The sequence below is a fragment of the Camellia sinensis genome, chromosome 10 (genome assembly GCF_055761805.1).
Source record: "Camellia sinensis isolate YWXY chromosome 10, ASM5576180v1, whole genome shotgun sequence".
In the NCBI taxonomy this organism is placed as follows: Eukaryota; Viridiplantae; Streptophyta; class Magnoliopsida; order Ericales; family Theaceae; genus Camellia; species Camellia sinensis.
The window spans coordinates 20794129-20811399 of NC_138970.1; the positions used below are offsets into that span (position 1 = coordinate 20794129).

A 17271-nucleotide genomic window follows, 5' to 3' on the forward strand; every position below is an offset into this window, starting at 1 on the left:
ATATAGAGATGAGTCATTTCCCATATTAGGGATACAAAATCTTAGCTCAGTCCAGCCTTATGAGTAAAATAATTATCTCAAACCATAAAAATATCGGGTTGGACTAGATAAGTTGGGCAGACCAACGGACGGATGGCTACCCTTATAAGGAGAAGAGTCATTTCACATAAATTTTTTATCAAACACTCACATGAAAATAAATCTTACTAATAAATCTCACCAAAATTTAGTAAAAAAATTAAGGTAGGTAGCATTTTTGTTATTTATACTATTTATCTTTAACTTCACAACTTTTTAAGTTGTTGATTTCACTCATGAATAGTAAACAATTATTTATTACATTTATTTTAATATTAAATTTTTACTCATATGAGAGAGAGAGAGAGAGAGTGTGTTGTTTGATTGTATTATTGATTTATCTGTCGTTGACTTTTTCAGTCCCCTCCTAATTTACTTGGCATGTGAGCTAAATTAAAATTAATTTTTTTTTAAATTAAATCCATAAACAACGAAGGGGGTTGTCGAGGAAGAACACAGAGGATATATGAAGAGCAACACAGAGCTTGTCTACGCTGAGAATGCAGAAAGCCAAACGCCCCAAGTCCTCTGGCTCCTCTGAACCCTTTTGGTTGTGAGCTCTACAAGGTATGAACTCTCTCTCTCTCTCTCTCTCTCTCTCTACAATTGTGTCAACGTTGCCTGTATGATAAGATATAATCTGAAGAGTCAGATTATATAAATGAGTAGAGCAACCTAGGATAGGAGCATATTTTAGCTGCTAGCTTAGATCAGCCAATCACGTTAAAAAAAAAATAAAGATCAGTCCATCCATGTAACATGACTAGCAACCCTTGCGCTTACTCTTATGAAGTATGAGTAATTTGAAATATATCGTATACCGTACTGAGTACTTAGTGTATGATATTTTGTATGGTATTTTTATATATATATTGGGTATATAAAATATGTATTTAAATTTTTTTTTTTTAATTTTTAACGTATCCAGACGTACCTATATATGCTTAAACCGTATTATATCTCAGTTGAAACAATATTTTCTTCTATTACAGAGATAAAACTCTTTTTACTAGATTTCTTTTTTATTTTTAGTTTTATACTTAACATGATTTTAAAATTAAACTATGATTTGTAAATTATTTAATATATTAACATTTAATTTTGATTCATACTTTTACTTTTAACATTAAATGTTAATTATATGTTGGATCATAACAAATTAAACCATTTAATTAATTTTTGTATTACTCTAAATTAAAAATAAATATTTTTTTACAAGCGTACCAAGGCATACCTGTACCTTATTTTTTTTAGATTTTACCGTATCAACGTACTCATATCGTATCCGTACCAATACCAGTACTTATACCCGTACCTGTGCTTGATAAGTTTTGGTATTTTTAGATCTATGCATTGGAACTTAGACTTTGGCCCAGCGAACTTATAATCACAGTGTTTTTTTTTTTTTATTTTTGGAACAGATATAATCACAGCTTAAAGTGTCGTAAGAGAAGGTTTAGAGACTGGGGTTTAAACTGGTTGAGTAGCGGCGGTTTATGAATTTGAAAAATGATTTTAAAAAAGAAAAGAAAAATATAGGTTAATAAAAGGAATCATTTGTTATAAAATTAAAAATTTCAAAAAATAAGATGTAATTTTTAAAATTACAATAAATAATTTATATTTTAGACAAATCTTGAAGAGCATACTTGCAATTTATACTAAGAAAATGAATAATGTTTATCCTCCATATTGATACTCTCTATATTTGAAAGATAAACCCCCTTCGAAGGTGGTTTTAGAGGATGAGTCAGAGTGAGTAATCTTTCATATTTTTGGATAAATTATGCAAATAGTGCATGTACTTTACACAATGTGTTAATTTGGTCTCTGCAGTTTCAATTTGTTCAATTTTGCCCCTTAATTTAACGGATTGTGTCATTTTAATCCAATAAATAACTGTTGTTAAATTAATTTAACGAAATGTCAAATAATGTGTCAATTTGGTCCCTGTAGTTTCAATTTTCTCGATTTTAACAAGGACTAAATTGACACGTTGTGAAAAATACAGGGACCAAATTAACACATTGTTTAACTTTTCGTTAAATTAACTTAACAACCGTTATTTATTGGACTAAAATAACACAATCCATTAAATTAAGGGGCAAAATCGAGCAAATTGAAACTACAGGAACCAAATTGACACATCGTGTAAGTACAAGGACTATTTGTATAATTTTCCACATATTTTTATACTTTCTGAAATTTTTTTTTAAATAATTATTAGAAATAACTCGGATAAAAATAAATACTAAAAAAATATTATTTTCAATTTTTAAAAAAAAAATCACCCTCCAAAAGAGAAAATCATATGAAAATACGGGTTTTGGAATCATAGTTCTATCCCTATATTCTAGTATGATATTTGGTTTGAGTTTTGGAAAATTAATTCCACCCCTTCTTTTGAAAACTCGTTCCAGGCGTGTTTTTAAAATTTCAAATTTGGCCTACCGGTCATCCCCCAGACGTCCGACCAATCGGCCGGTCGGTTGATCTGAACAGTGTAATTTTTTATTTATTTTTAATATTTTTAACAAAACAATATTTTTGAAATTTTTAAAAAAAATAATGAGCTTTTAATAGATTTTTGAGTTGTGTGTTTGGTTATGAGTTGTAAGTTTTTGTATCAAATATCATATGTCACATCAAAAATTCTCCACTCAATTCAAAACTCATTCACCAAACAAATTTTCTAAATGGGAATTCGGTAACAATAATGCTGAGTATCATGAAAGAAATATCATGAAAAAATTTCAATAATTTTTTTTTGTTGTTGATTAAAAAAAAAAGGCTGTGTTTAATAGAGTTTTGGGAACATAATTCCACACCTTGGTTTGAAGTGCTGTGTTTGGTTAGAATTTTTAAAAATTAATTTCACACCCACTTTTGAAAATATATCTACCTGATCATCCTCCCAGATGTCCCCCGGATGTTCGGCCAGTTGACCGAAACAGTGTTTTTTTTTTTTTTGCACCTGTTATTTTTATATTTTAAATAAAAAATATTTTCAAAATTTTTTTAAAATTTTTTTTGAGTTTTGAATAGAATTTTGGATTGTGTGTTTGGTTATGCGTTATAAGTTTTTGAATCAAATATCATATATTATATCAAAAATTCCAAACTCAATTCAAAACTCTTTTCAAAACTTATAACCAAACAAACTTTCCACATTCAAATCATAATTTCAAAACTCACAAACTTAAAATATAACTCTATTCTCAAATCATAATTCTAAAACTCGATCATACGCTACCAAAGATTCTCCACTCTTGAATTAGTATGTAGTTTTTTATTGTACTAGCGGTTGACACACGCGATGCGTGTGCTATTCAAATAAATAAAAATAAAATAAAAAATTTATTATATATTGTGTATTAGTCAAGTGGTAAGAGTGTTATTCATTTGATATAAGTCTAAGGTTCAAATCCCTCCACTTATGCATCTAATTTTTTTTTTTAATTTTAAATTAAAAAAGTGCACACGTGGCAGCATAAGAAACAAAGCTTCAGGACACTATAAGAGGTGTTCACTTTATAATAGTATAGATAGATAGATGTTATGCAATCACCTTAAATTAATAAAAAAAATTATGATATTTATTTCATAATGCGTAACATTATTTGATAGTTCTCTCGATCTTATCTTTGGAACTGCTATCATTTCTCTATTGAAAAAAAAAAAAAAAAAAGCCTATTAGTTAAGGATCATGTTATATGGTACACTCCCTCAAATTGTAATACAAATGGTTAACTCATTCTATTTAAAGGGTGTGTATCATATGAAAGTTATGGTATTTGTAGTATTAATTATCATAAATGTAATAATTAAAACTTTTTAAATTATAACTTAAATAAAAAAGAGTCATAACAGTCATAATCAAACACCATATATGTGATAATCAAACATGTTGAATAACAATGTCATAATTAATGTCACAATCAATTATAACTAAGTCATAATTAAATTACAATTAACACTATAATAAATCATAATCAAATATCACAAAAGTTGTAATTGGAACCTAAAATGGTGTGTATTAGAAAATTCCCTTTATTTAAAAGAAAAAAATACTAAAAGCACGTAATTTATACAGAATTATGTAATAGCTAGTAATGATAATTTTACAATTATAAATAATAAATATAATATATTTTTAAAAAATAAAAATTCTAATTAATGAATATAAATATAAGACTCATATTGCATGTGTTAAATGTCAGTTTATATAAACAGATAACAAGTGGTGTTGAGCAGCGATGGAAGAGCATATCGTCGACATTGAAGAAAAAGAAGGTATGACCTGTGAACCACCTTGTATCTTTAGAGTGCATGAAGAACTGCGTAATGTAAATATAAACGCATACACACCTAGGCTAGTCTCCATAGGGCCTTATCACCACGGTCAACCCAAACTACTTGCTATGGAAAAACATAAAGAACGTTATTTGGAATTAGTTCTTCAACGTACCAATCAGACACAGGAGTATTACTTGGATTCCATGAAAAAGTTAGAAGAAAGAGCTCGCAAGTACTATGCAGACCCCGTTGACCTCGACAGTGACAAGTTCGTGAAGATGATGCTATATGATGCTTGCTTTATTCTTCAGTTTCTTTTTCTTGTGATTCAGTCTGATGCTAAGTATCAACGTCAACAAGGACAACAATCACAAGATGTGGGTCACGATTACGACCCCATTGTCAACACATCATGGATGAGAGCACATATTTGCTGTGACTTGATGCGGCTTGAAAACCAACTTCCATTCTTCGTTATATTTGAATTTTTTTCCCTCGTGACCAGGACCCAAAATCCAAACCAAAATCCTCCTTCTACCACCGACATCATGCAGATGCTTGCGTATCATATGCCTCTGATCATAACAAGAAAGAATGACTTTTCCAGAATCAATTTTGAAGATACATCTGTCTCTGAAAGCAAGCATTTTCTTGACTTGTTGCATAATGTTTATCACCCCTCCTCCTCCTCCAGAGAGAGGTCAAATGAATGCCATTGTTTTAAGATGCCGTCTGTGATAGAGCTTCAGGACGCTGGTATCAAGTTCGAGGCTGTGGAGGATGATGACGATGAGCTCAACCTCAACATGTTCGATATCCACTTCAAAGACGGTCATTTTAAAATACCAAAGTTTAACGTCGATGATTGGACAGAAACATTCTTCCGTAACATCATTGCCTATGAGCAACATTCCTCAGATGACAAACCACAATATTTCACCGATTATACATACTTCATGGATCTACTTATCAACTCCAAAGAAGATGTGAAACAACTTCGTCGCCATGATATTCTTGACAACTGGCTTGGTGATGACGAAGAGGTGGCACTTATGTTCAACAAACTAGGTCACGGAAGAATGATTGCGAATCAGTTCTACTATGCTGAAATGTGCAGCGAAGTGGACGCTTATTGCAAGAGATGGTGGAACAGAAGAAAAGCTTCATTGAAGCGTGATTACTTCAAAAATATATGGGTTACTGTTGCCACTATGGCAGCTGCTTTTCTCCTCCTCCTCACTATCACACAGACTGTCACTGCCCTAATTACGATTATTATTTCGCCCCCCTCCCGACATTGATCTGATGTTGTTTGCTTAGGCCACCGCCCTGTTATCCACTATTTTATTTCAACAAACTATTATGCATACAGTTTCTATGTTTGTATTAATGTGAGTGAGAGTGAATGTGTTTTCAGAATAAGTGTAGTGTATTAACTCATGAACTTAAATATTCAATGTGTTATCATGTGAGTGTTTGAGATTTCTTCTGCGTTCGGTTTATATGTGCCTAATATTTCTGTTAGAATGAATTATGATTTTACTTTCTAGCCTGTTCCATATTAGATTTATTACCCCCAAAACTATACTTCCATAATCAATGTAACCCCTATCCTTTTTATAATCTCAATTTTACACCTAAACTATTTCAGATCAATTTTATCCACGCCGCTAGCTACCATTTATAATCAAACGAAAGTTGTTAACGTAACACTGAAATTTCATGTGAAATTTTATTTTGATCCCCAAACTATTTCAAAATATCAAATAGACCCCCAAACTTTAGGGGTCTAATTGATATTTTGGGAATAGTTTGAGGGTAAAATGAAATTTCAAATAAGATCGCAGCTGACGACAGAGGCAAAATTGATTCAAAATTGAATAGTTTAGATGTAAAATTAAAATTATAAAATTTTTAGGGATTAAATTGATCATCGAGATATAATTTGAAAGGCAAATTCAAATTTTCTCTAAAAAAAATATATTCAGTCTCATTTTCTTTACCTTTTGCATTTTTTTTTTTTTTAAAAAACAAAAAAAAACAAACACTTCAAATTTTTTTAGCTCATATTTTAAAATCACTAAAAAAATGACTTTCCAAACAAACAGATTGGCTAATCCATGTACACGACTAGCAACCCAGCAGCTAATTCCTTTGGAACTGAAAATTATTATGTAGTTCGGTTTTAGAAAAAAAAAAAAAAAAAAACAGCAACAAATCTTTTTCAGTGTTGTTGTACCTTGGGTTCATTTTGCAATGTTTGGCTGAAGTCCCAAATAAAAAGGACAAATGATGAACATGGCAAACGTGTAGAGCAGCTGAACCAGTAGATTACGATTCATGCCATTACACGTTTTCAAAAAATTTGACTTACACAAGTTAGGAGATTTGAAAAAAAAAAAAAATTAAATATGTATATATATTTATGTGTGTGTGAATTTAGGTGAAATATACTAGTGTATGTCCATGCCTGAAGGCGCGGTGTAAATAATATTAAGATTAGAATATAATTGTAATCCTAAAGCTATATAAATTTATTTTTAAATTTGATAAAATCACAAATTTATTATAAAATTTTAAAGTTCTCACAAAACTCGTTTTTGCTTATATAATAAATAGCTAGATAGATAGATGTGTCTGACATACATATAATTTTCACGGACATACATATAATATTGTTTTTGCTTATATAATTATATGGAAATTTTATGTATGCCCGTAATGTCCTAGTGTATTACAGGCATACATACATTGTATGAAAATATGTGTAAAATATATTGAACAAAAAGGAGAAAATAAAAAAAAATAAACAAATAGAGAGAAAAATAAAAACGGGAGAAAGTAAAAAAATAAAAAGAAAAGAAAGAAGAATGCGGGATCATGGAATCATGAAAGGAGGGGTGTGAAACCGTCTTGCTTTATTAAAATATGTTGAAGATTCCTATGAGGTCTAAATTTATGAAATTCATCATGTATTCAATATATTTTTAAAAAAAACTAATTGTTCAAATTCATTTAATTTATGGACTATAAAATTCATTAATTTAATCTCCACTACACACAGTAAAATCTGGCTCTTAATTCTAGGATCGTAGATTTTTCCATATAATATGAATAAAAATAAGTGAACAAAAAGGTAAAAATTAAAAAAAATAAACAAATAGAGAAAAAATAAAAATGAGAGAAAATAAAAAAAATAAAAATAAAAGAGAGAGGAAAGTGGGATCATGGGATTATGGAAGGATGTGTGAGAAATGGAAAAAGTAAGAGAGAGAAGTGAGAAAATAAAAAATGTACATGTAGGATATTTTTTGGAAAATATATCTCAGCCGTTGTTTTATAATTTGAATAGACCTAAGCCGTCCAAATGTCCTAGTAGAATAAATGTGCGTAGAACAAATTCAAAAATCATCCTACTTTATTATATAGATGTTGAAAATTATCTAAATTTATGAAGTCTATCAGATATTCAATATATTTAAAAATAATAATTAATTGTTCAAATTCATTTAATTTGTGGACTATAAAATTCATTAATCTAATCTCCACTACATAATAAAATCTGGCTCCTAATTCTGGGATCGTAGATATTTCCATATAATATGAATAAAAATAAGTGAACAAAACGGAGAAAATAAAAAAAACAAATAGAAAAAAATAAAAATTGAAGAAAATAAAAAAATAAAAAGAAAAGGGAGAGGGAGGTAAGATCATGAGATCAAGGAAGGATGAGTGAGAAAAGGAAAAAGTAGGAGAGAGAAGCGGAAAAATAGAAAATGTACAATGTACATGTAGGATATTTTTTGAAAAATATATCTCAGCCGTTGTTTTATAATTTGAATAGATATGAACCGTCCAAATGTCCTAATAGGACAAATGTGTGTAGGACAAATTCAAAAACCATCCTGCTTTATTGTATGGATATATTTTGCTTAATGTTTTCTTTTCTCTTGCTAAATTTCTTTTCAAATCTCACAGCCAAAACGGTCTTTACAGATTTTCATTTGGCAAATCATTTTACCACTAGCACTGTAAAATGATTTACTTGGAAATTATTTTACTGAGCTTTTGTACTACCAAACACTAAAAAATATTTTTTAAAAAATAAATTATACTAACAGTTCTTATAGTTTAAAACTTATGTCACTTTGGTCTTTAACCTTTCGATTGTGATACATTATTTTGAATTTTGAATCTTGTTACAAATAAGGACAGTTGAAGACATTGTTCTTCTATTTGAAGGGTAAAGTCGTCATATAATTTATTTTAAATTAGTTAACTTATATGTTGTTTGAAATATAATGGCCTTTTTTTTTTTAATGAATAATGTTAGAATTTTTTTGGTCATAAAGTTCTATTTGATTTGATTTTCAAAATTTATTTTCAATTTTTTTTTCTAAAAAACTAAAAATTAAATTAGTGAAAAAAATTAAAAATACATCATTTTTATATAATTTTATCTTTTGGAAAGGTAGAAATAATTTTTTAAAATAATTTTTTTTGATATTTATTTTCGTAAAATTAGTTTTTTTTTTTTTTTTCAAAAGTCAAACATCGCAACAATTTTAATGTTATTATTAAACCAATCCATTAAATCAAAAAATTAAAAATTAAAAACATTTCATATATTAAATATATCGATTATACATTAAAAGCCTAATAACCATCCATTACATAATACCATCCATAAATATCTGTTAACAACAAATACAACCATCTACTACATAATAACCATTCAAAAATATCAACAAAAATAACCACCCATTACAGGATTATCATCCAAACACATACTAAAAATTAATTTAGTAAAAAAATTAAATTATTAAAAAGATTAAAAAATTATCATTTTTATAAAATTTTATCTTTGGTGAGTAGAAAATATTTTTAAAATTTTAAAAATAAGTTTTTGACATTTATTTTTGTCAAACTATTTTATAATTTATCAAATTGATAACTTTACCCTTAAAATGGAGGAATAAATGTCTTCAATTGTCCTTATTTGCAACGTAATTCAAAATTTATAGTCCAATATATCACAATTAAAAAGTTAAGAATTAAAATGATACAAGCTCCAAAGTACAGGCAGTGTTAGTTTTATTCACCCTAAAAAAAAAAATTTAAGATCAAACAAACAAAGCCCAAAGGGTCACAATTTAAATAGTAGAGAGTTATTACAAGACAACCAAATATTTACACTTTGGAATTTTAAGATTTATGCATTGTATTGAGGAAGCATACAACTAATCATAAATTATTGTGTATATATGTTGTGATTCCGAACAAGCAGACGCAAAAACAACTAAAACAATCTCTTGTCCATTCATTGCATAAAAATAGACATTTTCTTGAAAACAAACATTATGCACCAAGTCAAGAAAATGTCATGGACAAAAAACGTAAGTTAATTTAATAATTATAATTTATTTAATTTATTATATTTGTCTAAAAAAAAAAGTGATTGCTTTTTATAAAATAAAAAAAAAATAGATCATTCAACCGTTAGTGAAAGACGTAATAAATTAAATATATTACGAATATTAAATTAACTTAATTTTTTTCCTTCTTATAAATGATATATACAAAAAAAAACCTATGATGGACGTAATGTTTGTTATCGTCGTCCATTCTGAACAAACAACTAAAACAACCTCTCATCCATTCTGATCAAGAAAACAAATAAAAATTCCGTTAAAATATTCCAGTGATACGTAGATGATAATTCAAAATAGTAGCATAACATTTCTATATTTTATTATCTTTTTATGTGATCAATAATAATATTTATATAAAAGAAAATACTAAAAATACATAATTTTAGATCTTAATCCTCTCCGTTTCATATTATAATAGATTTCTATTACATATCTAATGATTATAAAATAGATATGTTCAACCCCATAATTTTTATGCCAAACACTCGTGCAAAATAACATGATAATGATATTTTTACAATTATAATAATAGAAATAGGGGTGATTATTGGGCATTTTAGGAGGACGACCACGTAATATTTCATGATATTATGATTGTCACGCCCTCAAAATAAACACATACTATATATAACATTAACTTGCATTAATAAAAGAAAACAACCATTATACTATTCATCAGAGTATTCTTATTAAAAAGCATTACATGTAACATCAAAAGTAAATGCCTTACGGGCCTACATCTTTCCAAGCCAACACTTGGACACAAAATGTGAGTACTAACTCAACTACAAATTAAGCCCTTGGCTTGAGTGTTTACATGTAATATCAAATAAATAAATAACAACTAAACTAAACAGAGTCTTCAACTCCAATTCCTTCCAAGCTAAGTCCTTGGAGGTAGTTTATCACCTGGACCTGAAAATGATGTTCCCATAAAGGGTGAGCCACAGCCCAGTAGAAAAATACTAAACCAAATATAAGCATTGAATAAAGCTATAGCATTCAATAGATGGTTAACCAAGATATTCAATTGTATCATTATACAGTCTCATGACACTACTGTCTAAGACACATTTCACTTTCCATTATTATCAACATGGCTCAGAACCTGGCCAAACTTACAACAATGAACTATATATCATATTCACATTACTTTCAATATCAACAAAACAAATGAGACTCAGGCTCATATCAAAACACTTCATACTTCCCGTTTGATACACATTGTAATGCTGTATCAATAACATGTAAAAACACTTCAATATAATATGCGCACATAATAGTGACGCTAATGGAGTCCATCCCCTATCTCCTCCCAAACAAAATCCGGTTTAGAGGTTCATCCCCTATCTTCCCCTAAACCGTGGAGTACATCCCCTATCTCCTCCCAAACAAAATGCATATGCAATGCTCAATCAATACATGTAATTTCTGTATTAATTCAATAGTCTAAATTTATGACTTAAACAAATTGGTTAGTTTCAATTTTCCCTAATCCACATGCAATGTCTACAACAAACACGACTATCCTCCACCGATAGCCCAAAACAGTTATTTCTAGACTGAAAATAAATATATCAACAATTCAATAGGCGAGTGATTTTAATTATCCAACTACATCATTTAATCAATGAATTCCTCACTTTCATGCATTTAACCAATTTTCTCCAATTTCCTTAAATTAATTATACAAATTAATTTATTAATACAACTAGGATTTTTCCCAAAATTACCAAAGTACACCCAACATATCAAAATACCAAAACTTAGAACAAAACTTATAGGATGGAGTAGGAAATCCCTACCTTAGAAGAACTCAAATGGAGAAGATGACGAAAGTCCAAAGTGCCCCAAATCCTCTCTTTTTCAGATTAAAAGAAAGCTCTCGCGAAGCTCTACCTTTCTTCCAAAGGAACTAGAGTAGAAGACCACAAGGAATAGATCAAATCTTAGAGAGAAGGTGAGAGTAGAGAGAGAAACTCTCAAGTGGCGGTTTTTAAAGAGTTAGGGAAAAGAAGTAGGTCAAAAAGTGATCCAAAAAGTGAAATCACGGACTGATGTAGTAGATTCTCCGCTCGAGCGTGGAAAACCCCGCTCGAGCGTCAGACACAGACTCACACTCGAGCGTGAAAAGAGCCGCTCGAGCGCCGATTTCACACTTCCAGAAGTTTTGTAGGCGATGGTATCCGCTCGAGCGTCAAACTCTCCGCTCGAGCGGAGAGACAAAATCAAGGGATCACGCTCGAGCGAAACAAGACTACCGCTGGAGCGGACGAACTGCAGAGCAAAGTACTGGGAGATGGAAAATCACGCTTGAGCGTCAAAACTCCCGCTCGAGCGGAGAAGCAACAACGAAGAGCCCGCTCGAGTGTTAAAACTTCCGCTCGAGCGTGAAGGCCAAAATCTGGACATCACCTTTTGGTTTCAAAGTGCAACCAACCTGTTTCAAACCTGCCCATCACAACCCAAGACTCAAATACAAAGAGTAAAGGCTAGAAGTAATAATGATACAAAAACAAGTCCACGGAACCAAGTCCAGAATACAGTATACAAAGGAAGGAAAAACCGGGATCGCTATAATGATTGCTAGAAAAAGTGAGATATCACGATTTTGTGTTAAGTGAATAAAAAACATAAGAGAGCATAATGAATGATGATTGATAAAAGAGTTTGAACACATGGTTATTCCGAAATTACCTAATAATTTTCCTGGTCATGTTTTTTGCTTCTCATTAATAAATATAAATGTTTGCATGCATTAAATTTTTGTATACAAATTGTGCTTCTCTTTGTAAATAATGATTAGCCTTATTTAACAACATTGCCATGATCACCGAAAAAATGACACACCGAAATTAATGACATGAAATAAATGTTTGCATCTATATATAAATGTAAAAATAAATAAAATAAAAATAAAAAATACATACAAATGTTTCATGGTGGTGATTTCGGTGCGCCAATTTTTCGATGTTGATATACTTTTTTTCCTTTAAATTTAACAGATAATAACAAGGGTTGAGCAGGGATGGAACAACATACCACCATCAACATTGAAGAAAGAGAACCTTTGTCCTATGAACCACCTTGTATCTTCGGAGTGCATGTAGGACCGCGTCATGCAAATGAAAAGGCATACACATCTGTGCTAGTTTTTATAGGACCTTACCACCATGGTCAACCCAAACTACTTGCTATGGAAAAACATAAAGAACGTTATTTGGAATTGCTCCTTCAACGTAACAACAATTAAAGTGTAGAGCTTTACTTGGATTGTATGAAGAAGTTAGAAAACAACGATGCTATATGATGCAAACCCACTTGACCACCTCGACAGTGATTAATTCATGAAAATGATGCTATATGATGCTTGCTTTGTTATCGAGTTTCTTTTTGGTGCGATTGCGTTTGATGTTGTTGAGTATCATCATCAACGAAGGAGACATTCACAAGATGTGGGTGATGATGATCCTATTGTCAAAGTAACATGGATGAGAAGACAAATTTGCAATGGCTTGATGCTACTTGAAAATCAACTTTCATTGTTTGTTATATCTGAATTTTTTGACATGAGCTACAGCATGACTATGTCCATGACCCAAAATCCAAAGCAGAATCATCCTAGCCCCACACAAACGGAGCTGGCTATTCATTCTGTTGCTTGCACGCTACCAAGAGAGAGTGACATTCACAGAATTAATTTTGAAAATATGCCTCTTTCTAAAAGCAAGCATTTTCTTGACTTGGTGCATAATGTTTTTCTTCCCTCCTCTGGAGATGATGAGTCAGATGCCCGCCAAAACAACAACTCTAAGTTCGTTTATAATCAGAGAACTTGCTATAAAATGCCGTGTGTGATAGAGCTTCAGGACTCTGATGTCAAGTTCAGGGCTGAAGAGAATGATGATGAGCTCAACCTCAGCATGTTCAATATCTGCTTCGAACATGGTCATTTTAAAATACCAAAGTTTAACGTTGATGATTGGACAGAAACATTCTACCGTAACATCATTGCTTATGAGCAACATTCCTCAGATCACGAACCAAAATGTTTCTCCGATTATACATACTTCATGGATCTACTTATCAACTCCAAAGAAGATGTGGACCAACTTCGTGCCATGATGTTCTTGACAACTGGCTCGGTGATGACAAAGATGTGGCACTTATGTTCCATAAGCTGGGTCAAGGAAGAATGATTAAGGATCAGTTCTACTATGCTGAAATGTGCAGCAAAGTGAACGCTCATTGCAAGAGATGGTGGAAGAGAAGAGTAGCGTCATTGAAGCGTGATTACTTCAAAAATATATGGGTTACTGTGTCACTATTGCAGCTGGTTTTCTCCTCCTCACTTCTATATAGACTGTCATTGCCCTAATTACTATTCTTACTTCATCCCCGTCCCCACACTGATGTTGTTTGCTTAGGTCACCACCCTATCTGTTACTTTATTTCAGCAAAATATTTTGCATATAGAGAGTAGCTATGTTTAACTATGTTCATATTAATCTGGTGAGAATGTCTTTAGATGGTATTTATCCATGAACTTAAATATTATAAATGTGTTATATCATGTGAGTGTTTGTGATTTTCTTCTTCTTTCATTTTGTATGTTCCTAACATTTTTGTTAGAACAAAGTATGATTTTACTCTCTCTGTCTATTCTATCAGAATCACATAGCTTCTCCAGTAAAATCAGTGGCTGCAGCAGCTTGCCCCTCCTCAAAATTTAAATATTTTTATTTTTACCCATAATTAGGAAAGAATTTCAAATTGCCCCCTCTTTTGCTTTTTTCAACTAAACCCCTCAATTCCCCCCTTAAATGCATAAATTGCTTTGATGACCCCATTTTATAAACATATACATATATATAACCTTATACACATACATATAGACAACAAATTGCCTTAGTTCTCTCTGACTTTACAAACTAAACCAAACCAAACCAAGTCTTAAATCCCATCAAATAGGGTCGGCTACATGAATCCTTTTTCTCCACGCAGCCGTATCAAAGGTCATTTCATTAGTCAAATTAAGTAGAACCATATCTCTATTTACAACGCTAACCAACGTTAATCTAGGCCTACCCCGTCCCCTAACACTTCCATCTACTGTTACAGTATCGCATCTCTTTACTACTGTATCTGTTGGTCTCCATTGAATATGATCAAATCACCTCAATCAATTCTCTCTCAACTTATCTTCTATCGGTGCTACTCCTACCCATTCCCGAATACACTCATTCATAATTTTGTCTTATCTAGTCTTGCCACACATCCACATTAGCATCATCATCTCAACCACACTCATTTTATCTACATGTTGTTTCTTGGTAGCCCAACACTCCATCCCATATAATATCGACGGTCTAACAGCCATTCTATAGAACTTATCTTTAAGTCTAGTAGATATTCATTTATTGCACAGTACTCCAGACGCACTTCTCTACTTACACCATTCCGCCTTAATCCTATGGGCCACATTCGCATCAATCTCCCTCGTTGTTGTAATAATCGACCCTAAATAACGAAAATGTTCACTCTTAAGCAGTTCTTGATTCTCAATCTTCACTTCTCCTCTGCTTTCATTGTTACTATTACTAAATTTACACTCCATGTACTCTGTCTTAATAATGCTTATCCGGAATCCTTTAGATTCAAGAGCTTTTCTTCAAATCTCCAACTTTGTGTTAACTCCTTCTCTAGTCTCATCCACTAGCATGATATCGTCTACAAAAAGCATACACCATGGCACGTCATCCTGAATATTTCTCGTCAACTCATCTATAACTAAAGCAAAAAGATAAGGACTTAAGATGGATCATTGGTGTAACCCTACAGTGATAGGAAATTCATTTGTCTCTCCAGCAGGCAATCTAATAGTGATCACCACCCCTTCATACATGTCTCTAATCACATCAATGTAACATTTTGTCACCCATTTCTTCGCTAACACCCCCTATATTATATCCCGGGGCACTCTATCATATGCTTTTTCAAGATCAATAAACACCATATGAATGTCTCTTTTCTTTTCTCTATATTTTTCTATTACTCTCCTCAAAAGATAGATCACTTCCATTATTGACCTGCTAGGCATAAACCCAAATTAATTCTCTGACACCTCTGTTATATCTCGCAATCAGCGTTCTATCACCCTCTTCCACACTTTCATTATATGACACATTAACTTGATTCCTCTATAGTTGTTGCAATTCTGGACATCTCCTTTATTCTTATAAATTGGCACTAAAGTACTCTTCCTCCACTCATCTGCAATGTTCCTAGTCAACCAAATTTTGCTAAACAACCTAGTCAACCAAGCAACCCCCTTTTTACCCAAACACTTTCAAGCTTCAATAAAGATATCATCTGGTCAGAAAGCCATATTTGATTTCATCTTCTTAAGTACAATCTCCACTTCAAAGTTCCTAATCCTGCGATAGAACCTATAGTCTTGATTTATCGTATTACTGGTCATTTCTTCCCCTATTACCGTACTTCCATGTTCCTCATTTAATAGTTTTTTAAAATATTTCTTCCATCTTTCCTTAATCTCTTCATCCTTCATCAATACCTTAGAATCCTCACTCTTGATGCACTTAACTTAATTAAAATCTCTTGTTTTCCCCTCCCATATCTTAGCAAGTTTGTATACCCTTTTCTCTCCCTCCTTACTATCTAGTCTAGTGTATAGGTCATCATAAGCTTTCAACTTAGCCTTTCTCACTACTTTCTTGACCTCCTTATTGGCCAATCTATAACTTTTAGGGTTTTCCTCAGTTCTATCCTTCTGCACTTTTTAAAGCACTTTTTTTTTGCCTTAACTACCGCTTGAACCTCTTCCCTCCACCACCAAGTTTCCCTACAGCTGGATCTCGTTCCTTTCGACTCTCCAAGCACTTCCCTTGAGATTCTCCTCATACAATTGGCCAACAAATTTCACATAGTGTTAGCATCATCTTCAAAGTCCCAAGTACCTTATTTATCTATTCTATTCTTAAATATTTATAATTTATCCCCTTTTAGGTCCCACTATCTCGTCCTACGACGCCCACCATCTTTCCTAGCTTGGTATTGCCCTCTAAAACATAAATCTAATACCAAAATCCTATGTTTGAGAGGTCAGGCTTTCTCCAGAAATCACCTTACAATCATTGCATTTTAGGCAGTCCACTTTTCTCACTAAGAAATAATCTATTTGGCTCATAAGTGACGCACTCTTAAAGGTTATCAAATACTCATCCATCTTCTTATACATAGTATTGGCTACCACCAGGTCAGAAGCCAACACAAAATCCATAAATATAATACATAATTAAGACCTTTAAATTTTATTGAATTTTATTAAATATAATACATAATTAAATAGTAGAGGGTCAAAATGGTCATTTTCGCATCTAATCCCAACAGTGGATAGTCCCCCACATTCTGTCCCACCCCCCCAGGACACAATAGTCCCCCA

At 31.7% G+C, this 17271-nt stretch overlaps 2 protein-coding genes across 4 annotated transcripts in view; one reads left to right on the forward strand and one right to left on the reverse strand.

Moving 5' to 3' along the window:
- Window positions 1-17271, reverse strand: part of LOC114278626 (uncharacterized) — a 134438-nt gene that overhangs the window by 112310 nt on the left and 4857 nt on the right. For 2 of the 3 annotated variants that reach the window (XM_082890985.1, XM_082890986.1), the window contains exon 7: window positions 10431-10721. The exons of the other annotated variant lie outside the window; for it this stretch is intronic. In XM_082890985.1, the coding sequence (XP_082747111.1) occupies window positions 10690-10721 (32 nt within the window). In that variant the 3' untranslated portion in view covers window positions 10431-10689. Of the gene's footprint in view, window positions 1-10430; window positions 10722-17271 lie in introns of those variants that run through there. 3 annotated transcript variants of the gene reach the window in all.
- On the forward strand, window positions 521-5856 carry LOC114278603 (UPF0481 protein At3g47200-like). Its single transcript, XM_028220675.2, has 2 exons — window positions 521-645; window positions 4312-5856. The coding sequence occupies exon 2, from the start codon at window positions 4335-4337 to the stop codon at window positions 5673-5675; it is 1341 nt and encodes a 446-aa protein (XP_028076476.2). The 5' UTR covers window positions 521-645; window positions 4312-4334; the 3' UTR covers window positions 5676-5856.

Excerpts from the sequence above, each read along its gene's own strand:
- LOC114278603 (XM_028220675.2), top strand. The coding sequence starts at position 4,335 with ATGGAAGAGCATATCGTCGACATTGAAGAAAAAGAAGGTATGACCTGT.